Source organism: Schistocerca nitens, chromosome 4 (assembly GCF_023898315.1).
Source record: "Schistocerca nitens isolate TAMUIC-IGC-003100 chromosome 4, iqSchNite1.1, whole genome shotgun sequence".
Lineage (NCBI taxonomy): Eukaryota > Metazoa > Arthropoda > Insecta > Orthoptera > Acrididae > Schistocerca > Schistocerca nitens.
This window is the reverse complement of record NC_064617.1, coordinates 117991710-118014696: the sequence shown is the minus strand read 5'-3', so window position 1 is coordinate 118014696 and position 22987 is coordinate 117991710. Positions and strand designations below refer to the sequence as shown.

Genomic DNA, 22987 nt, shown 5'->3' with positions numbered 1-22987 from the left:
GCTAGTGGAAAGAGTATTTCCATTGGGTGAAGGGTCTGTCGACTGATGAGTTATAATGGGCCGTTTGGGTGAAGGGTCTATCGACTGATGAGTTATAATAGGCCGTTAAACACATGTAAACTCCCGTCGCCTATATCAGCAATGTAATAGGTTGCGCTTCATCGCTGTATCCTCTTGTGTTCTACATTCGTACGATTAGAAACACAAAAGGAAGTCAACACAGAGGCCCCACCTGTGAAATAGATGTTCTTCCTGTCGCTCTTATGCGGGTGAGTTGCGCCAGGCGACGGGAGGAAGATCGTAGCCCAGCAGTTTGTAGTTAGCATTCGACTTGCAAGAAGCTCCGATTTACAATCAGCCGCAGGATTAAAAGCGCTGGCTAACACGCCCCACACAAACTCTGCAGGTTTTACTTGCTCAGCATCCGAACTCACCATATGACCAGAAGCTGCGCGTACCTTACACGAACTATGGAACTAGCACCAACCTGCCCATTTTCTCTTGGCAATTCCCCGCAATATGTCAGTAAACCACTTTCTGCAACATGTCAGTGAAACACGTTGTAGGAGTGTAATAATGTCAAGATAAAAATACTATTGCATTTCAATGAAATTAAAAAAATGTAATCATTATTTTATTACTGTAATTGACAGAAATATTAGGAAAAAGTGTTTAAATGAAATAAATTACGTAATAAAGATCTCCAGTTGCAAGTACTTTTATTCAGAAGTTTTTTTATGCCAACGATGACATTTTAAGCCTGGTATGAAATCCACTTCAGTAAGTCCAATCTGTTCATTTCAACATTTTTTGATTGCACGATTTTGTTCTGGTGAATAGATGTCTTTCTTCGGATTTCTTGCGCGAGTCGATATTATTTAGGGGAACGCAAGAGTCTGTTTCTACTCTTCTCAAGCTGTTCGCAATGTGTTAGAGACCATTCAAACAAAGAGTTCAAACGAGAATGAAAACGAAGGTACGCGTTTGTCGACCTGCAAAGCGCAGAGGGGTTGGCTGCCTAGAAACATGTACGAGTTGTTCTACCTGAAGGGCAAATGGCAGGACTGGGATAGAGCCACTAGGTGACGTTTCCTCGAGGGGCTAACGGGCACGAGGCAGTTCTCCACGCTATATGACGTTAGTTCAGTCGGATATAGGACCTTGCGGGATGGTGTCGTCTATGGCGAGAGATTGGTCCTTCTGTATCCTTGTCCATGACCGAAAGAGAGATTGCTGTCTTCTTATGTGAGGGGGATTGATATTGCTCAGCACCGGGAGCCACTGACCAAGTATAGAAGTTTCCACCAGATACAAAAAGTAACCCCCGCCCTAACCCCGTCATTCTCGATTGCTTAAAGAATTCAACTCCCATGTATAAAACATCTGAGTGAGTGTTTATGACACTATATCATCTGGAGTTTGTGTCGTACAATGATATAGTCTTGAAAGTAAATTCAGCGATATTTATGGATACTCTCTGCAAAATGTGTTGCAAATAAGAGTTTGTAATAAAAGAGTAAATTTTGCTGTATGAGCAGCGAAAATTTAGTAAGCGATAAATTTTGTTCTTTCATTATTGTGTGTGTGTGGGGGGGGGGGGGGGGGGGGCGGTGTCAGGAACAGAAAGATTCATAAAAATTTGAAATTGTGTAAAGTTTATTAGAAGTTACTTAGTGCTCTTGCTCTCAAATCCTGGATGAGTATGGTCTGGGTAATTGTGTACGCAGTGAGTTGCACTGCGTCAAGACATATACAAATACTCTCTTCCTAATTTTAATAATTGACATACTGTGTTACATCATTTGCATAAGATCATAGCTCATAATGAGTAGCTTATGACATAATTTTAAAATATCAGTTATTAAATTAGTCCAGTAACTATACAGGGTCATTTAGTTGTCCTTAATGCTCAACCCGCGTCACTTTCAAACATGAAACGCAAGATCCTCATATTCTCTCGCTCGCTACACGCAATCTATTAGTCCCACAGAAAAAATTAACGAGACCTTTTTGTAGAAAATATACTGTAATTAAATTTTGTACTGGAATGCGTTTCCCCTTGAGGCCGTGGTTTACGAACTGTTCGAGAGAAACGTATAAAACTGATCTTCAAACGCGTTTTTCCTGTTCTTAAAGAACTGAAAAATCGTGGCCTCCCAACGAAAACATATTCCAGCACAAAACGTAGCTACATCAAATTTCCTACAAAATAGCCCTATTCATTTCTTTCTGTAGGAGTAGTAGCTTGTGTGTAACGAGCGAGAGAATATGTTAATCTTTTCCGTGGTATTTCAAGGCGTTGTGGTAGGGGCATCTGAATTACCCTGTATGAAATAACTGAATGACCGTCATATATTTGTTGCCCTTGGAAGCGGTTAGATAGGCAACCACCAACTGCACCCGGTTGAACGTATAAGCTGTTTAGGAATGTACAGGGCGTGACAAATAGAACTGGTCCGGAGAACATTGTTCCAGGGTACAAAGAAACACAGCAGAGGAAGGGAAGTAGAGTAGTAACCTGAATGTAGCAGATGTTGAAAGTGACCACCATTCATCTCTTGGGCCTTGGTCAGCAAACTGCTGAAGGCAGATCGAAGCTGAACTGCTGGAATTGGTGCAGTCTCATCCAAAATGTTCCGCAACGTACCTTTAAGACTGTGAGAGTTGTTGGGATACACCTTAGACTTGAGGGCTCCACACACAGAGTAATCTCACACTGACAGATCAGGTGCCCTGGGTGGCTAGCTAGGGCCGTTATCAGACTAACCTTTGCTAACAACTCTGTCAGGCGTGAAGATGTGTAAATGTGCTCCAAGGTTCGGTTGGCCGTATGGGCAATTGCTCTATCCTGTTGGAATTAACTGTATGTCTTTTACTCCTCCGTTAAAGCTGCCTCAAATAGTATGCGCTCGTCTGGGCCAGCCTTATTTGCCCCACGTCGAAGATGCGTATGGCTTGTGGGATCTAAACACCCACTAGGTCAGTGGTTCCCAACCTTTCTTAGACCGTTAGACCGTGACAGCTGAGGGCAATCAGACATTAGCTAGTAACACCCCCCCCCCCCCCCCCGCCCCCAATGACATATGTTGGCCCCTCTCCCACACTATCACTAACTTCAGCACGTGCCTACACTGTAGAATGAAAGACTTTTCTTGGAACATTTTTATGAGTTGAATGGTATTTACTATGAGTGTGTGTGTGGGGGGGGGGGGGGGGGAGTGTTAGAATGAATGACTAAAAAATTCGTGGTGCATCGCAAGTGCTACCCACAACTTCTCCGATAAGGAAGCTAAAGTATGTTACAAAACATACGTCTGCTGCATTAATCCTCTCCATTGCGGCACTTTGATTGACATGCACACTGCAATCCAATTCATATGTGTACACTGTAATTACCATTTGTCAACCACTCGACTGCTGGACTCCTTTTGCGTCTGAACTGACACAAATTGGACGAATCAGGCTGTTTGTGTTTAACCAGTCTGATGGTAATAATAATAGTAATAATAATAATAATACTATGTAGTATACCTGGGAGAAATCATCCAGCCATTAGGGATCAACCTAAAGGCCAATGAGGAAAGAATTAAAAAAACTACAGAAAGCATGTAAACTCACGTGGAACTATTATAACAAAAAGTCCATATCCATTAACGCAAAATTGAGGCACTACAACACTGTCGTACTTCCGGAGCAACACTGTCGTACTTCCGGAGGCACTGAATGCATCTGAAACAACACAAATAGGTGGGAAAACTAAAATCAAATAAATAGAGAAACAAGAAAGGAAAATTATCAGGAAAATTTTTGGCCCGATACAAGAGCAAGAAATCTGGAAGAAGTGACCAACATCAGAAGTATATAAATAGACAGACAAGATTAAGGATACAATAAGGAGAAGAAGAATGCAGTTCTACGGACATATCCACAGGATGAATGAAAACAGAATTTCAAAGCGAATTCTTAAAGTCATCAACTCAGACCGGGGAAAAACAAAATGGATAAAAGAAGTTGAAGAAGACCTCAGAGAAGCACACATAACAGTAAACGATGCAGAAAACAGAACTGAATTCAGGAACATCATGAAAAGACATAAATTTGACACCACAACACAGAAGAGACCAGGATGGAAATGGACAGCGGAGCGAAAGAAACAACACAGTGAACACACGAAGAAATTTTGGGCTCAGAAAAGACATAAACAATCATCATAAAGGAATTCAAGTTCAAACGCTCTCTTTAAATGGGAATAATCGAAAATAATAATGATAATAATAATAATAATACTATGTAGAGCTTTACGTAGTTACTGCTGTTTCGTGCTGTTGATTAATTCATTTATCTGTTTCGAAACGAGTAATGAAGCAATATCTGGACGGCTGCAGGTACTATCTACAACGTGGAGAAGACATTTTCTTGAGATATTTAGGATTTGTTACGTATATCTCTCACTTTTGTCATCAGCGATGTGTGAGACAGAGCACAACATTTGTGTGCAGTGGGTGGACTATGTGAGGAACCTGTAACCTCCACCGCATTAAGGCTGCTAATTGAAGAACAGTAAAGAGTCTTACAAAAGTGTGATAGTAGTTATAATCTTTTGAAACTACAGTAGAGCGTCGATTATCCGAACGTCGGTCAACCGGTTAACCGAACTGTGTACTCGCTCGCACCTGTTACTCTCCCACCCTACCGTCCATCATCCCCCTCACTCCCAAGACGCGTCCTACATGATCAGCGCAGCATGGAATAGTGTAAAGGAAGAGAATTTGAAGAAAGCCTGGAATAAAATTTTGGACACAGAAGAAAATTCACAAGGTATTATTGAAAATGACGAATAGAATGATATGTCCGAAATTCTCGGTATGCTAAAAGAAATAGATTGCCACGAATGTGATGAAGAAGAAGTTCATGAATGGATGAATATCGATGATGCAGACGCAGGACACCAAATCATGCAGGACAGCGAGATTGTAAACGTCGTGTCATCAATCAGTGCTCCAGAAAGTGAAGATGAAAGTATACCAACAGCTTCTGAGGCGTTCACTTGTTTAGATACTGCCTTGCGATAGTTTGAAGCCCAAGATGAAAGTGACCAGTTTCAGATATCTGTAATGAAAAAAGTACGTAACTTAGCTGCTCGTAAGCGTGTAGGCTTGCTTAGACAGACCAACATAAAGGATTTTTTTAAACGTTAATTTTGTATACTGTGTGTATTGTTCATGCAAAATGCGCATGTAATATGTATATATTTTTGTTTAATAAACTGTGACACATACTATATATTCCTGCTGAAGTTGCCTTTGTATGCTACTTTGTAATACTAAAAGAGATGCCTGTTTTTATGAATACATTTACTGTACAGTACTTATTTTTGGCAAATAAACATGTACAGTTCGATTATCCGAACAAACCAGTTTTCCGAACACCCATGTCCCCCAATTACTTCGGATAATCGACGCTCTACTGTAATTCAGTTTCATGACAAACAATCGAATGGCTTAGTTTTTGTCCCTGAAAAAATTTCATTTTACCCCCAGGTTGGGAACCACTGCACTAAGTGGTGCATGCTCAGCTGACGAATAAAGAAAGCGGAGTGTTTTCGTCGGCTCGTTAGCTTACGTAGTGCGGTTTGTGTGCCCGCAGGCTGAGCCCGGTGGCTGCCATGGCCGTGTCTCCGGCGCCGCCGCCGGGCCGCGCCGGCGCGCAGAGCCCGCCGCATCCGCAGCCGCAGCCTCCGCCCCAGCGCCGGTGGCCGGCGGGCCGAGCCGGCGCAGCGCCGGCGCGCGCGGGCAGTAGCAGCCGCCTGCTGGCGTCGCGACGCGCCCCCGGCGGCCGGCCGGCCGGCTACGGCGCCGCCATCGCCATGCCGAGCAGCCTGCGCTCGCTGGTGAGCGGCCGCCGCGCCGCCACCGCCGGCTCGTCGGCCAGCCTCTACACCGAGTCGACGAGCGGCTCGTCGCCGCGCCTGTCGGCCATGCGCAAGTGCGAGACGGTGCTGGCGCTCGCCGAGGCGCCCGCGCTGCGCCCCGTCAACCGGCTGCGCGTGCCGCCGCCCGCCGGCGGAGGCGGGCTGTGCTCTCGCTGCTCATCCCTGCTCTCGCTCGCCTCGTCGTCGAGGTACTCGCTCAACACGGCTACGGCCAGCTTCGTGCCGCAGCCGCCGGCGCCCGCGCCCGCCCTGCTCTGCAAGCTCTGCCTGCAGGAAGTCCCGCCGCGACACGTCGTCCAGCTCGCAGACTGCGCCTGCGAGTACTGTATCGAGGTGAGTACCCCAGCCCCAGCCCGGTTCTCGTAACACAGAATGCTAAGCGGGTCGGGCCGGCAGGTGTGCGTCAACTACAGTGTGGTAATATACGAGGTCTGTTCAAAAACGTCTGGAACTTTGTCCACAACATCTTCCTACACTTACCTTTTACTTATTGTGCACGGTCTCCTTCGAAATACTCTCCTCCACAATTGATACACCGCTCCCTACCCTGTTTCCACTTCCGGAAACACATTTGCTGGATTGCGCGAAGCGCCATCTGCGAATTTTCTTTTATTGGAGGATGTGAAAATTACCGAACTATCAGTTTAATAAGTCACAGCTGCAAAATTCTAAGGCGAATTCTTTACAGACGAATGGAAAAACTGGTAGAAGCCGACCTCGGGGAACATTAGTTTGGATTCCGTAGAAATATTGGAACACGTGAGGCAGTAGTGACCCTACGACTTATCTTAGAAGCTAGATCAAGGAAAGGGAAACCTTCGTTTCTAGCATTTGTAGACTTAGAGAGAGCTTTTGACAATGTTGACTGGAATACTCTGTTTCAAATTCTGAAGGTGGCAGGGGTAAAATACAGGGAGCGAAAGGCTATTTACAATTTGTACAGAAACCAGATGGCAGTTATAAGAGTCGAGGGGTATGGAAGGGAAACAGTCGTTGGGAAGGGAGTGAGACAGGGTTGTAGCCTCTCCCCGATGCTATTCAATCTGTATATTGAGCAAGCAGTAAAGGAAACGAAAGAAAAATTCGGAGTAGGTATTAAAATCCATGGAGAAGAAATAAAAACTTTAAGGTTCGCCGATGACATTGTAATTCTGTCGGAGACAGCAAAGGACTTGGAAGAGCAATTGAACGGAATGGACAGTGTCTTGAAAGGAGGATATAAGATGAATATCAACAAAAGCAAAACGAGAATAATGGAATGTAGTCTAACTAAATCAGGTGATGCTGAGGGAATTAGATTAGGAAAGGAGACACTTAAATTAGTAAAGGAGTTTTGCTATTTGGGGAGCAAAATAACTGATGATGGTTGGAGATGAAGAAGCTCGCACAGGATAGAGTAGCATGGAGAGCTGCATCAAACCAGTCTCAGGACTGAAGACCACAACAACAACACGGAGGACGAGGTAGCACAGTGATTTCGTTTTTCCTCAGGTAGTCACGCACCAACAGGGATGAATGTACGGGTGTGTTCTCGTGATGCAAGAGCAGTGAATTGTCTCGCCACATCTCAGGCCGTTTCCTTCTCACATTTTCTCGCAGGCGTCACAACACATCCCGATAGTAACATCGATTAACAGTTTGTCCCTGCGGCACGACTTCGTGATGAACTAATCCTTCAAAGTCAAAGAAGACTATCAAGATGGCTTTGACATTTGATCTGACCTGACGAGCTTTTTTTGGCCTTGAAAATCTTCTCCCGACCCATTGTGAAGACTGAATTTTAATCTCAAACATGATAACCGCGGACTCGTGTCTCATTACCAGTTATGATTCTCTCTAGGAAAATCTCGTTTTCATTTGGGCGATCCAAAAGCTCTTAATAGAATGCGAGGCGAAGATCTTTCTGGTCTTGACACATGAGCTGTGGAACGAACTTGGCGGCAACACGATGCATTCCGAGATGCTGTGTCAGGTTTCAAGACGTGATCGAGCTGAAATGTTACATTCTTCTCAAATGTCTCGGAATGTCAAGCACAATTTCATTGACGTTCCTGAAGAGCTTCGTCGATAGACGTCGAAGGCTGACTTGAACGAGGGTCATCTTTAACTTCCATCCGGCCATTTTTAAACTACGTGAACCATTTGTAACAATGAATACAGTTTAAGCATTCATCACCTTAGGCTTCTTGCATCATTTGGTAAGTCTCTGTAAAGGTTATCTCCAGTTACACGCAAAATTTAATGCAGACGCGTTGTTCCTCCAACTCTTACATCTCGAAATTCGCAAACTGTGCAACACAATATTCACTCAATACAGCACTGAACAATAGCTAACGGACATCTGTAACAGTGGAACTTCCGGCAGTTAAACATTAAACACAGGCGTGTCCATGGATCCCAACAGCATTTCGCTCCAACCTGGCACTGACGCTAGATTACGAATGTTCCTGAATTTTTTGAAACAGATATCCTACGTACGAGGGTGACTCAAATATAAACTGGATTTTGTCAAAAAATATAATTTTAGTTAGAAACAGAAGGCAGTTACAATTAATTTTTCCACATATTTTCCCGCTTAAGAAAAACATTTTTCCCAGCGAGAAGGAAGAGTTTTTATCGCAGCATCGTAGACTGGAGCTGGTTGCGTCTGGATCCAGGTGTGCACGAATTGCTCACGCCCTCGACACCTTCAAATCGTTGCGCTCCTAGAGCTTCTTTAAGCGGTCCAAACAAATGGAAATCACAGGGCGATGGGTCCGCTCTGTGAGGCCAATGCATGTCCTGTAGTTTGGAGACCGTTAGAGCAGCAGCTTGCGGCCTTGCACTGTCGTGGACGGGACGACCTGTTGAATCGGTTGGTCTCGTCTTTTGCAGCGTTATGCATCCGTCATCTTCTTCAACAGCTCGCAGAACTACACAGCATTGTTTGTGCATTGCTCATGCAAAAAATCAATGGGCAAAATGCCTTGCCGCCGGCCGGAGTGGCCGTGCGGTTCTAGGCGCTAGTCTGGAACCGAGCGACCGCTACGGTCGCAGGTTCGAATCCTGCCTCGGGTATGGATGTGTGTGATGTCCTTAGGTTAGTTAGGTTTAATTAGTTCTAAGTTCTAGGCGACTGATGACCTCAGAAGTTAAGTCGCATAGTGCTCAGAGCCATTTGAGCCAAAATGCCTTGCCGGTTGGGAAAAAAGGTTGAAAGAACTGTGCCAGCTGACAGTCGAGTTTTGCCTTTCACTGGGGCTCCCAACTCTTCCTCGCCACTCCTTACTGGCTTCGGCAATGAAGTACTGGAGCGACGTTTCGTCACAGATGACGATCTGACTCGAAAATGGATCACCTTCTTCCTTAAACCTTGCTGTACGTCTCTGACAGGCCTCCAAACGTCTCAACTTTTGATTTTCGGTCAAAAGGCGTGTGACCATCTGGAACACACTTTGCGGAGCTGTATGTCATTTGTGATGATCGCCTGATAGCTGCCATAACTTATTTCGAGCTGTTCTGCACTTTCTGATACCCTCCCCTGCCGACAGCCTCCAACAGTGTCTCGAACGCACAAATGTTTTCATCTATAATGCTGGTCCGAGAATGGCGATCGTATTGCTGATTATGCCAGTCACACACTCGCGTCCTTGACAGTGTTTGCTCACCGAACTGTGCAGTCAATCTCTGGAAAATACCCATATGTAATCACTGACCGAAAATCTTGCGCCTGTGACCTGTCCTCGACGTCGTGGCAGTGTTGCTACCTTGGTCGACACGCACATTGCGACAGTATCAGTACAGTGATCACTATCTCGGTCTGTATCCCATAGAAGGCTGGAGAAAGTAGTTGTCCGGACCTGCCCACCTTTGTGCCTAGGTTACCATAGGCTCCACAGGTTTTGACTCCTCCGAGCCCTCCGAAGTCTTCGGTCATCGCACCCACAAATACACAGTCCAGTCACATTAATCTGACCACCGCTTCTGTTCAACGTCAACGTGCAATAACCTCTCACAGACGGCAGGCGGCAGCACCAGCAATGGATGGTATGTAAAGAATGTCGAGAAGACGCAGAAAGCAGTGCAATCATTGTCTTAATGCAGATATGTAGCGATTTGTTTGACGTCCAAAAGGGCACGATTATTGACTTTCGAGTCTTAGGGAGAAGCATTTTCGAAATGGCTAAGTTTGAGTATTGTTCTCGTGCTGTCATGATTCAAGCATACCGTGTATGGCAAAGTGGTGCTATACAGACCTGGTGCGGAGGCAACTGTGGTGCACCACGGGCCAGTGATAACAGGGCCGAGCGACGGCTGCGGAGATGTGTATGGGTGAATAGACGCGCAACTATTGAGCAGCTGACGAACCAGATGAACGGGCTACCAACGGTGTTCCCTCAAACGCCTTTAAGGAAATGTTGCTGCATATGGGTCTCCTCAGCAGGCACCTGGTTCAAGCACCCATCCTGATTACTGTTCATCGACGACAAAGGCTGAAATTGGAACGCCAATACCGCAACTGTTAAGTCCCATAGTGCTCAGAGCCATTTGAACCATTTTGAATACCGCAGCTGGACGTCCATTGAGTAGCGACTGGTGGCCTTTTCAGATGGATCACGTGTTATGCTCTATCAGACAGATGACCTTTGATGTGCATGGCGTGAAACGTCCCCCAACAATCATCAAAAGGGTCCAGCCTGGAAGAGTTAATCCTATGATCTGGGAAATGTTTTGTTTTGTGCCATTCCCGAGGTAATCTCGTGATTCTGCAAGGTACAATGGATCAACACAAATATGCATCCATCCTTGGGGACCATGTCCACCTCTACTTGCAGTTTGTTTTTCCTCAGCAAGATGGCATCTATCAGCAAGCCAGTGTAACATGCAAAATGCACCGTGCAAGCCAGGCCCTGTGATCTTATACAGGGTGAATATGAATGAAACCGTCAGGATTTAATAAATATTTTAACTTCTTGAGTTCGGACGTAGTAACCTACACTGTTGTTATTTCTCACTTTTAGTTGCATTGAAACAGAGCTGTAATACACTGAAGCTCCAAAATAAGTGTTTATGTAATAGCTGCATGGTGTACCACTCCCACCCCTCCCCTTATACTGCGAAATATCCACATTGTTTTTGCGTGGCCACTGTGGTAAGTAATAGATAAACTGTGAGGATGTTAGATTCTTTAAGGGTCACCGCTCCGTTAGCAATTAAAAAATTAAAAGTTCCAAATGTCACGTAAAATTTTTCAAGGTGATATGGCAGACTTAATAAAAAGACGGTTGGATAATGCCATGAGAGATAATTTGAGGACAACTTAAAAGAGAAACAGCGATAAACAATCGAACGGTTAAAGATCCAACGGATACAGTTGTGGCTCCAAATTACCACTCATGAACGCAGAATGTGGACAATAAAACCCCTGTACTTGAAAATATTGATTAGGGTTGGATCCACAGTCTTCGTGTGTTTTTTGAATTTTGTCATTCCGCTCATGGCTACAGTCACAAACGGTGTGTTCAAATGGCTCTGAGCACTATGGGACTTAACTTCTGAGGTCATCAGTTCCCTAGAACTTAGAACTACTTAAACCTAACTAACCTAAGGACATCACACACATCCATGCCCGAGGCAGGATTCGAACCTGCGACCGTAGCGGTCGCGCGTTTCCAGACTGTAGGGCCTAGAAACGCTCGGCCACTCCGGCCGGCAAACGGCGTATTATCGGTAACTAAACTACTTGTTGTGTATTATATTGACGACAATTTTAGATTGCCGTATCTGAACATGTAGAAATATAACATGTGTAGCAACTTTTTATGTGTGTTGAAACACTGCTAATATTAAATGTGGGTGTCTTTCTATTCGATGACCGTATGTTTAAAGAACTGAACACTTGAAACGTTATGCCTAGGTGATATGTTTTTAAGTTAGTAGAAACACCGTACCAACTTCAATAGGTTAGTGTTACGGAAAACATCAATCCTTGGTTGGTGGCTATGCTGGTGTCTTTTGAGCCACCAACGACTTGCAGTTAATCTTGCAGTATCACCTTCGGATACGTTGCAGCAGCTTGTGGTTGAAAGGCCGCCATTCAGAGCCACTTGCGAGGAGGTTGTTCGCGTTGTGGCCGAGCGTTTCTAGGTGCTTCAGTCTGGAACCGCGCGACCGCTACGGTCGCAGGTTCGAATCCTGCCTCGGGCATGGATGTGTGTGATGTCCTTAGGTTAGTTAAGTTTAAGTAGTTCTAAGTTCTAGGGGACTGATCACCTCAGCTGTTAAGTTCCATACTGCTCAGAGCCATTTGAATTTGTTCGCGTTGTCAGCTGTTGCAACTAGCGGTGACGCACCTTTGCCTTAGATTTGCTCCGTCCGCGCTGCCACAAGGGCAGCGTCTCGCGTGAACCATCTGGGTTGAACCGCTTTTCACCGGTTGAGATACACGAGACGGAGTTCCCTTCACAAACAGCTCTCACCCCACTGCACTAGCAGGGAATTCATATCAGTGCTTCCTTCTGACTTCGCGGCCAAACGTCAGTTTTGTGATAAACGTTAAGTAAAACACCGTGTAAGCGAACGCTTGTCGTTAAGTACATTAAAGTTGTTATAAGGAAAGGCAGCGTTCACCCTTTCATTGGAGCTTTGTTTGTTAATTAATGCGGTATGTACGAAGTACTGCCAGATGAGATGCTCTCGACGAAAGCCGTTAAAAATCCTCTGGGGGCGAAAATTTTTAGATTTCTAATACGATATGTAATCTGCTGACGTAATGAACTGCCGAAATCGAGCATTATAACCTGTTTCCATTAAAAACGCTGTAAACGAAATGTGTCTTATCGGTAAAGACAGTCAGCGCCTATTATCGTCGAATATGTTGTCACAGTGACTGAAGCACGTTCATTACCGTAAGGGTAGGCGTCTGAGTAGTTTGTTGATACGTGAGCATACTTTCACTTACTAGCCCAATTCAAATTCTCCGAACTTTGTATTTCTGTCTTTGACCCTTCTGTATGTAGACCACTTAACTGAATCAGTCAAGCCTGCATTAAGCTTCCAAAGACATTATCACTGCCATACAGTTCGTAGTCGGACGTACTGATTTATTACACGCAGTTTTCTAGGAGGCTGTTGGTGAGAAAGAGACGATATGGAAATCGCTCGTGAAGCGTGTCAGATGTAATTGGAAGGTTTGTGTTCTTGTAACGGGTCTCCATTTCAAATCATGGTTTCCCGCAGGTGCGTCAAGTCGAATGGCTGTGTATACGCCGTAACAGATGAGAAACGCTGTAACTAGACACTATCACTTTTTTTGATGGACGAAGAAAGTATCACGTCATCTGCAGGAATGCTGATAAAAAAATATTTCTTAGAAGCGTAGCGAATCAGGTTTTGCGAGTGAGGCATGATAAGTAGATGCATCCACTTGTGATAAGTAATTACGACAGATGTGAGACTGTCACGCTCTGCTATCTCGATTGCCATACACCTGCATCGTGACCGGGTATGTATTGAAGCATTTCTGTCTGCGTTCTTTGAAGGCTCTTATAAAACATTAATATCGTCTGTTATTACCCCGGCTTCTATTGCCTTTCTCCAGCCTCTCCTATTTTCTTTGTCCTCCTGACATTCACATATTGGCTGCCACCCACCAATACACCCGCTTCGCCCCTTCCTCATTATTTAGTCACACACATTGAAATTCAGAATTCATCCATTTTCGTTTCCGCAGCAATTCACCGATCTCAGTTTCAGTAGCGACCTGTGAAAGCTCCGTCGAGCCTGCGTTGTCTTGAGAGAGACTTTTGGCTTCGTTGGCGTTTGTTCCCACTCGACGTTACTCGATGTTCGTTTTAGAACACTGCCATTATTTAAGGTGGCACACATCGACGTGAAAAGTTTCATTTTTCATTTTGTGGACTTCGCATGGAAAGTAGGATATGAAAGGGAAAGACATCTAAGGAAGACATGGTGGTTTCACTTCTTTCGAGATGAAAAAAAGAGGTCGGTAGTAGATCATATAAACACGTCAAATGGATTTATTGTCGAATGCCCCGCGAGAACCGGTATCTGGCGTAAAAATGTTATAGATATCCGAGAACAACGAGGAAACAAATTAGGACTCGAGAGGGACTTTCAGAATGCTGCGATTCCTCACCCATGTCATAAAGAGTAAAAATACCAGAAACTTAAACAACTACCAATGTGTCCCTATTGCTAGTAAGACATCCAGTATTTCTTACCTAGTATAGACGTGCGACGCTAGTCTACTCACGTCCTTTTTTATCGAAAGTTTTTCATCAACTTGTCAACTATTGGTCTCTACAGCATGCCATCGCCGCCCCCAGGGATCTCGTTCACTGCTTTCCGTCGTCATACACGTAATTTTGTAATCTGGAAAAGTTCCATACGTTGTTAACGCGTAGCACTGCCTGTTCACCTTGTTTCGGCGACATAATTTGATTTACTGGCGGGAAGAGGCGCGGTTAGACAGTTTTTGTTTTATAGCGGGTGCTGCGTCTGATCATGTCCCGAACGAACATTGCGAGACAGATGCTGAGTGGAGCGGCGCTAATAAACGAACTGCGTGAAGTGATGAGCCTACAGTGCAGTGTTACTGTGGCCACCGTCATCATTGCTAGCCACTGTTCGCGGCAGTGTATGCGGCAATGCATTTCCGGGTCAGAAGTGTTCACAAGAGCCACATTATTGCCACAAAACGGACGAAAGCGAGCTACTAGAAGGGAGAAGAGCTAAGATAAAAAAAAGAGAAATCTATGTTTGTGGCTGTGTTCCTTTTTTTTAAGTAAGCGAACTGCTTCCCAAACGTCAACTGACGCTGGATACACACTCCTTCCAGAATACTGAAACACGATTGTAAATTGATCATAAAAGAAATAGGTGGAAGCAATGACTACTGTGAGAGACTGTATTCCGATTTACAACAACTAGATTCGAGTTTTGGCTACTGGTGATTCATACACAAGTTTGCTATACCTAGCTTTGAAGTGCACTTTTCTTCGATATGCCTCTTGTTACAGTACCAGACTTCGCAAGGCTTTGGTGTAAGGACTAAAGGAATTCAAAAGTTAATTTGAAAAAACAATCAAATGTTTTCTGTTCATGTTTTGTTTGGATCACCAGCACAATGACAGAATTAGGAATTTCATAAATGCACTACATCTGCCACCAGTGTCATAGCTCATAGCTTCTCTGGTGTGCGTTTTAGAGCCCAAGTTTACTAGATATTTTTTCTTGTTTTGGTTCATTCTACCACCTCTAAGAGTTACATATCCTACATTCTTAGCAACAACAGCACCAGTACATGTATTCCATTATCAGAAGGTGTTTTCCCTTACAACTTTCGACTCGTTCGTTTCCGGTACAAGGTATCTTACCTCAAATTAATTCATTTATCCTTCTCCATCATCCTAGACAGTTTGTAACATCATTACGGAATCACCCTGTATATGCATACGAGGTCCCGGCGCCTGTAACGTTGGCGCTCTGTAGTGTCGTTGGATGTTTCCAGACACGGGCTTCCATTCAAAATGTTATGTATTCACTCCGCTCTACAAGTCTTAGAATTTTGTAACGGGATTTTCCGAACATTTTATATCACTAGACGTGGGAGGGGGGCCTCTTAAGTTACAACGTTTCCCATTCCCCTCCCCCTCTTCATCAGGCCAGCAGCCTTGTCTGGAGCACAAAAAGAAGCTAAACAAATTGCAGGTTAAACTAGCAAACAAGTCTGCACCTCAAGGCCGCCTAGCGTATTTATCAGCGGCGCCTCCGGACACACGGACTAATTTTACGTCGGGGCTCGATACGTCTCCTTCCTGGAGACGTGGCGGCGGCCCGTTTCGCTTCTGGCAGTTGCCCCCGGCCCCCTCCAAGCCGTATGGGTTATTGATTCAGCGCGTGGCTCCTATCCGAACCACGCCCACCGCACCTTCGTCTTGAAGTAATATCGTGGATCTGCCGCCTCTCATACCTGCGACATCCGGCGCTGCAATATCGGAGCTAGGCTTACCTAGCACGCAAGCATCTGCGAACAGCTTGCTCCAAGATGTAACATGGAGGTGGATTCGCCCTAGACGAGAAACCGAGCGGAGTGCTGTAGCGGTAGTACACTTGACCCATATTCGGGAATCCTTGTATCCACGTTTAGCTTATCGTGATGTCCCCAGAAAGCTTAAGGCGAATGCCGTGATACTTCTTTCGAAAGGGCAGGAGCAATTTCAATTCCTGTTGTTCTTCTGTCTCATCTCGTTCGCCGTCGCTAATAAACTGGTCGTCGATGGCACACTGAAACCTAATCTTGCTTCACACGCCAACGTCATGTCTCGTCGCAGTGCCCTGTTATTTATTTATAGTACGATGCCAGCAAAAAATAGACCTACTAGCCAACTGCGTAGAACAACCCTAGGGTAAGGTGGGGTAAATCCGACCTAGTAATTGCTTGTGGCTAGAAAACGCTTATCCTAGGTCGGATCTTAACGTTATATACGTTAAATTATAGGTAATATAAAGGGAGCAACTGTTTTCAAAATATTTTTGTTATACCATCAATAGTTTTTGAGATATCCGTATTTTAAGAAACGTCCATTTTTGACATTTGCAAAAATGGTGGGGTAAATCCGCCCCCCCCCCCCGTATTTGTTTGGCTGATTTTGCACAGAAATAGTTCTAAATGAACGGGTTTTTTTGAGAAATAATTATATAATCAATTATGTTTTTTACATAAATGAACAAAATATATTCAAAAAATAACAATGTTTAGAGTACTAAATGTACTTAACTAATTGAATGTAAATTTTAATTGAAAAACGATTATTTCATTGCACCGCGGTGCAACAGCAATATCGATCTCAGAATGTTAAAATCACGAGCGACAGCTCGTAAAGACATTCCCATTTTCATTGCAGCAACTGCTCGGCGAATATCGTTTTGATTGCGTTTTGTCATTTTTCGTTTGTAATTTCGTACCATTTTCCTAAAAATAAACAAAAATTCATTTTATTTCCATAAATAAATAATTCCAAACGCATAAACGATAAAAAATATGCGGTCGGATTTACCCCACCATGCCATTTTTCATTTAACAGACATAGAAACAATATACACGAAATTTTCAACAAAAACGATACATACACTGAATAGGTCACTAAATGCACTACAAAATCACTTACCATTTGTTTTGCGATCGTTTTATTTAATAAGGTAAATCTAGTGATGCAATTTGCACAAGAATTAAATTGAAACAATCGAAAACACACTTGTTGTCTTGAGTGTTTAAATGTCAAATGCGGCAAAGCTGTCAAGGTGACACTTTCGTTATTTCGAATGTTCTACATGGTAACACTAGTGCGAAATCGCTCCGCTTTGCCGTTACTCACAAATAGAGGGCGGTCGGGTTTACCTACCTGGTCGGATTTACCCCATCTTACCCGATACACTGAGGTGACAAAAGTCGTGGCATAGGGATATGCACATATACAGATGGCGATAGTATCGCGCACACGAGGTATAAAAGGGCAGTACTTTCGCGGAGCTATCATTTATAGTCGGGTAATTCAGGTGGAAAGATGTCCGACGTGATTATGGCCGCACCACAGGAATTAATAGATTTTGAACGCGGAAAGGCAGTTGGAGCTATCCCCACGGGGAGAATACCAAATTTCGGGCATTACCTGTCGCCGCGCACAACGCAGTGGGTGACGGCTTACATCTAACGACCGAGAGAGCGTAGAGTCGTCAGTGCTCACATACAAACAACACTGCATGAAGTAATCGCATAAATCAAAGTGGGACGTACGACGAATGTATCTGCTAGGACAGTGCGGCGAAATTTAGTGTCACTGGGCTATGATAGCAGACGACCGACGCGAGTGCCTTTGCTAACAGCACATCACGTGTAGCGCCAGTCCTGTGCTCGTGACCGTATCAGTTGGACCCTAGACGACTGGGAAACCGTGATCCCGTCATTGAGTCACGATTTCATTTGGTTAAAGTAGGGTTCTAGTGTGCCGCAGACCGCACGAAGCTACCCAAGTTACCATGAAGGCACTGTGCAAGTTGGTGATGGTTCCATAACAATGTGGGCTGTGACCCAACTGAACCGACCATTTACTGGAAATGGGTGTTTTCGGCTACTCGAAGACTATTTGCATGGACTTCATGCTCCCAAACAACGACGGAATTTTTATGGATGACAATGCGCCATGTCACCGTGTTACAATTGTTCGCAGTTGGTTTGATTAAAATTCTGGACAATTCGAGCGAATGATTTGGCTACAGAGATCGCCCGACGTGAATTCCATCGATCATTTATTGACATAATCGAGAGGTCACTTCGTACGCAAAATCCTGTACCGGCAACACTTTCGCAATTATTGACGGCTATAGAGGTAGCATAGCTCAGTATTTGCGTAAGGGACTTCCAACGACTTGCTGAGTCGATGCCACCTCGAGTAGCTGCTCTACGCTGAGCAAAAGGAGGTCTGAGACGATGTTGGGAGGTATCCCATGGTTTTTGTGACTTCAATGTACATTTCTACAGAGATAAACACTATTTCTGATTCATAACGGGTTCAGACTCCAAACTCCAGGTTTGAAATACAGTCAGATGCTTGTGCAGACAAATTGTGAAGGTCTTCCATTGTCTCTGAGAGAACAGCAAATGTTATGTAATGTACAGTTTACTGCTCTTCGCCACAGTGACAGTGAGGAGAGGACATCCATACCCATCGGTGCAGCAGTGCTCCTCATCGCCCACAATAAGTTCTGGCCGATTCAGTATGCACCAATGTCTTCGGAGCGGATGAAAACCTGATCGTTGCCCTTAAGAACTTTTAAGTAGTCGGCGATGCATCTAGGATTCTTGATCCTGACGTCCATTGTTCTAGCCATATTACGTGTTGAAGTGGCTGCTTCGCAGACTGATTGCTGGGCGCCAGCATAGTTTTCTAGACCTCAATGCTGGGTTTCTGATAATGAAAATTCTGATTGTGGGTTGTTTTTTATTCCACACGTTCAGCAATGACCTTTCTATGGATAGTGGTGGAATATTATTATGCGCTGGCCAACGGGGCTCAGTTCGAAGCGGGACTCATCACTGAAGACAGTTCTTATCCAGTCAACGAGATTCCAGGCCTGTCTGAACACACGCCGGACATCGGTGGGATACCAACCTGATCGTCATACGCCGTACGGCCCAGAAACCGGGAGTGATGGTGTGGAGTACCATTTCATTTCATAGCAAGACCCCTTTGGTTGTAATCCGCTGAATCCTTACAGCACAGCGGTACGTCGACACTACTCTACGCCCCCGTCTTTTTCCCCTTCATGGCAAGCCATCCTGCGCTTGCATTTCAGCAAACTAATGCCCGCCCGCACACGGTGAGAGTTTCTACTGCTTTTCTTCGTGCGTGCCAAACTCTACCTTACCCACCTCGGCCGCCGGATCTCTCCCCAATTGAGAACATTTGTAGCATGATGGGCAGAGTCCCTCCTACCAGTTAGGGATTTTGACGATCTAACGCGCTGAATGGACAGAATTTGGCACAATATCCCTCCGGAGGAAATCCGACAACTCTTATCAGTCAATGCCAGACCGAATAACTGCTTACGTAAGGTACAGATGTGGAGCAACGCGTTATTGACGTATTCCATGTTCGTGAATAAATCATCCATTTTTCTGAAACCGTAACCATTTTTTTTTGTATTTATATGTACATCACATCTACCGATCTCCGTCCCATTCGGATAATTGCTGCGTGATGAGTCTTTTTTTCTTTCTCAGAGGGTATATTGGGAATAGTAGTCGTTTTGTTTCGTTTCTGTTGCCCATTCGCCGTCCTCTAGAACCTTGAGTGTATATAGATATTTTTTGACGCTCTGTCGTGTTTCACTCTCTTTTAAATGTCTCACTAAAACTTGGTACACTTTGCGTCTACCTGCAAAGTAAATAACTTGACGGCCCTTTGATATCTTGGATCTGATCCTAGTTTCTGCGGACGGCCACACTTTTTGACACCACAGCGTCATGTAAAATCAAATTTGAGGAATGGCGTACGTGAAACGTTTCTCCGATTAGTATAAATTAAATTATGTTTTATCTTTTCTAATTTGTTGGTGTTCTCCTGAGTAGAGCTACAAACGGTTACAAGAAACCTCGTTCATGTTTAAAAGTGCGTCAGACGAACTGTCTCTAACGCAACAAGCAAAGTCGAACTGGGTTTAGTTCACGTGTATAATTACCATTTAAGCAGTCATTCTACAAACTCGTTTTGGTAATGTGTGAATCACTCGAAATTTGTCGGTAGATTTTGCATCTTGGTCGTTAGAATTATCGCCAAATACAGTGCATCCCTGTTAAGCTATTGGACCAAACGTTATAGTCTTCAGATCTCACATTGGCTACTTTTGTAACTGAATTGTCCAAGGTACTTCTGCAGCGCACTAACATAGGTATATCGGTCCAGGCGAATGCTATGGTTCATCTATAAGAAGGTGATTCCTTTCGTGTCTTGCTCCTAGATATGTCACTGATCTGTCTGTAAGAGTGGTATACTTTTGTTTGCTTGTCGTATTGCAAAGCGCGTCAAAAGTCGCTCCCAGCAATCTCGCTCTTCCGGTTCCGCTGCTCTTGGTAGAAGCGGAACTAAATATAACATACGTCAACAGTTCATCGCTCTGACTTCTCGTTTCCGTAGCTGCCGGGGTGTGCCTTCTGTTGTCGGTTCTGATCACGTTCCTTAATGCTGCAGATCTCTGTCCTTTCGTTTGACGGAATTAGTGTAGGGTAAAATGACCTTTAGAGGATTCTTTCGGTTTTCCCCCTTTGTCTGCGTTTCCAGTCAGATTTTCTCAGCGGAGTTTGTGAGTGAATCCGTTCTGTCGTTCTTTTTAAGAAAGTCACCCTGATCGTACGAGTAGAAGAGCATTCGGCAAGGGTTAAAGATTATACACATCGACAAAGGTTTATGCGATTATAATGTAGTTATATTATTTTTATATAAATTTGCAACTGAAGACATTCAGTTGAAAGACATAATCAGCCTCAAGTATCTAAGTATTAATTCACGTGTAATCAGCTTTGCAAAATATTACAAAAACTGTATTAAACCCACAAGTTGCTTGGAACACTACACTGATTTATTAGGAACGACCTTATTTAGGTGGCAGGCCCTTGCTGTCCTCCTCCTACCTTTGAATTGACTTGCTTGCTGTTTAACGTGGTCTCCGAACCACTATGCAGCGTGATATTTTTCACGTGCACAAATCATTGCCGGAAGCGATAGAAGCGAGAAGGGACAGAAAAAGTCATAGGGTAGCAGCATTTGTACCTTCCTCATGAACGTGCAGTGTTGAGGCCACCTTGCAGCATGCTAATAGTCTCATCACTCTCACATTTTTACGATCACATATTCCGCAAAAGAATCACACCGCGCAGAGAAGAAAGCATGGAAGAGACTCGTCCGGCAGCTGATTGGTAATCGACAACAGAGGTAGCAGAGCGATATGATTAAGGCTGTAACCAAACTAGTGCTTAGATTCGTTATTGCCCTAGTAGGTGTCACTTAGTTATTCTGTTCCAGGCATAGCAAATAACATTGGTGTGTGATAAAAAATACTCTACTGTTCTTTGCACTTGTACTGTGATTAACGATTTTTTTTTACTTCTTCAGCTAGCTCGCCTCTGTTTTTATGCTGCGAATACATCAAGGATTCTGCTAGGTAGTAACAGAGACCAAGAGTGCAGAAACAGCTGAGTCTAATTTGACATCTTCCTTAACAACTGATTTTAAACATAATTGAAAGAAAAGGTGAACACAAAAACACATTACATTTAGAAAATACAGCCACTAAAAATTACTATTGATTTAACGACAAATTTTTAACGCTATCACAGGCCTTTTCAATCGAAAAAATTAATTTTTTTAAACGGATAATCCAGAGGCCAAAAAAATCTTTATCACAAGCGATTAATTGTTGGCTAATAAATTAGAGTAGAGAAATAATCATGTAGCTGTTATGCTTATGATACTTGATACTGCAGTAAAGCCTTGTGACGACCTAAATATTTTATAGTAACAGAATAAAAGCAATTTTTCAGTTCCAACGTGCCGATCAGCTGTTGTGCCGACCAGCTGTACTCAACAAATTTACGAATAAAATAAACTGTTCTGTTGTGTAGTACATGTTTCTCATGAAACTTGATTAAACTGCGTGTTCGGATTGTTCACTCGGAAGGGCGCTAGAAGCGAAAATACCTCAATCCTAAGATTACTTGGCAGCAATTCTTTTTCTCCTCTCCTTTATGTTAACTACTAACAAGGGAACCTCTCCATCGCGCCCCCCTCAGATATAGTTATAAGTTGGCACAGTGGATAGGCCTTGAAAAACTGAACACAGACCAATCGAGAAAACAGGAAGAAGTTGTGTGGAACTATGAAAAAAATAAGCAAGATACACTAACTGAGTAGTCCATGCTCAAGATAGGCAACATCAAGGATGGTATGAGGAAAGGAGCGCTGTGGTCCCGTGGTTAGCGTGAGCAGCTGTGGAACGAGAGGTCCTTGGTTCAAGTCTTCCCTCGAATGAAAAGTTTACTTTTTTATTTTCGCAACTTTATGATCTGTCCGTTCGTTCATTGTTCACTGCAATAAGTTTAGTGTCTGTGTTTTGCGATCGCACCGCAAAACCGGGCGATTAATAGACGAAAGGACGTGCGTCTCCAATGGGAACCGAAAACATTTGACCGCAAGATCATAGGTCAACCGATTCCTCCACAGGAAACCACGTCTGATGTATTCTGTACGACACTGGTGACGGCATGTGCGTCACATGACAGGAATATATTGTCGACCCACCTATCTTGTGCATTCGGCGAATGGGTAAAAAGATTCTTCTACCTTGCCCGATTTAGGTTTTCTTGTGGATGTGATAACCACTCCCAAAAAAGTGATGAAAACATAAGAGTTTGTGACATAAACTGCAGCAAATGAATGCAACAGTTTCACAGTCGCACAGTTTTCCCTGTGCTCTGTCAAAACACGTTTTTAACGTTTT

General features: G+C 44.0%; 1 protein-coding gene across 1 annotated transcript in view; it reads left to right on the top strand.

Annotated features, from left to right (window-relative positions):
• Window positions 1-5863: 5863 nt before the first annotated feature.
• Window positions 5864-22987, top strand: part of LOC126251996 (E3 ubiquitin-protein ligase RNF144A) — a 134810-nt gene continuing 117686 nt past the window's right edge. The window contains exon 1 of the mRNA XM_049952778.1: window positions 5864-6265. Within this exon, the coding sequence (XP_049808735.1) occupies window positions 5867-6265 (399 nt within the window). The 5' untranslated portion in view covers window positions 5864-5866. The remainder of the gene's footprint in view (window positions 6266-22987) is intronic.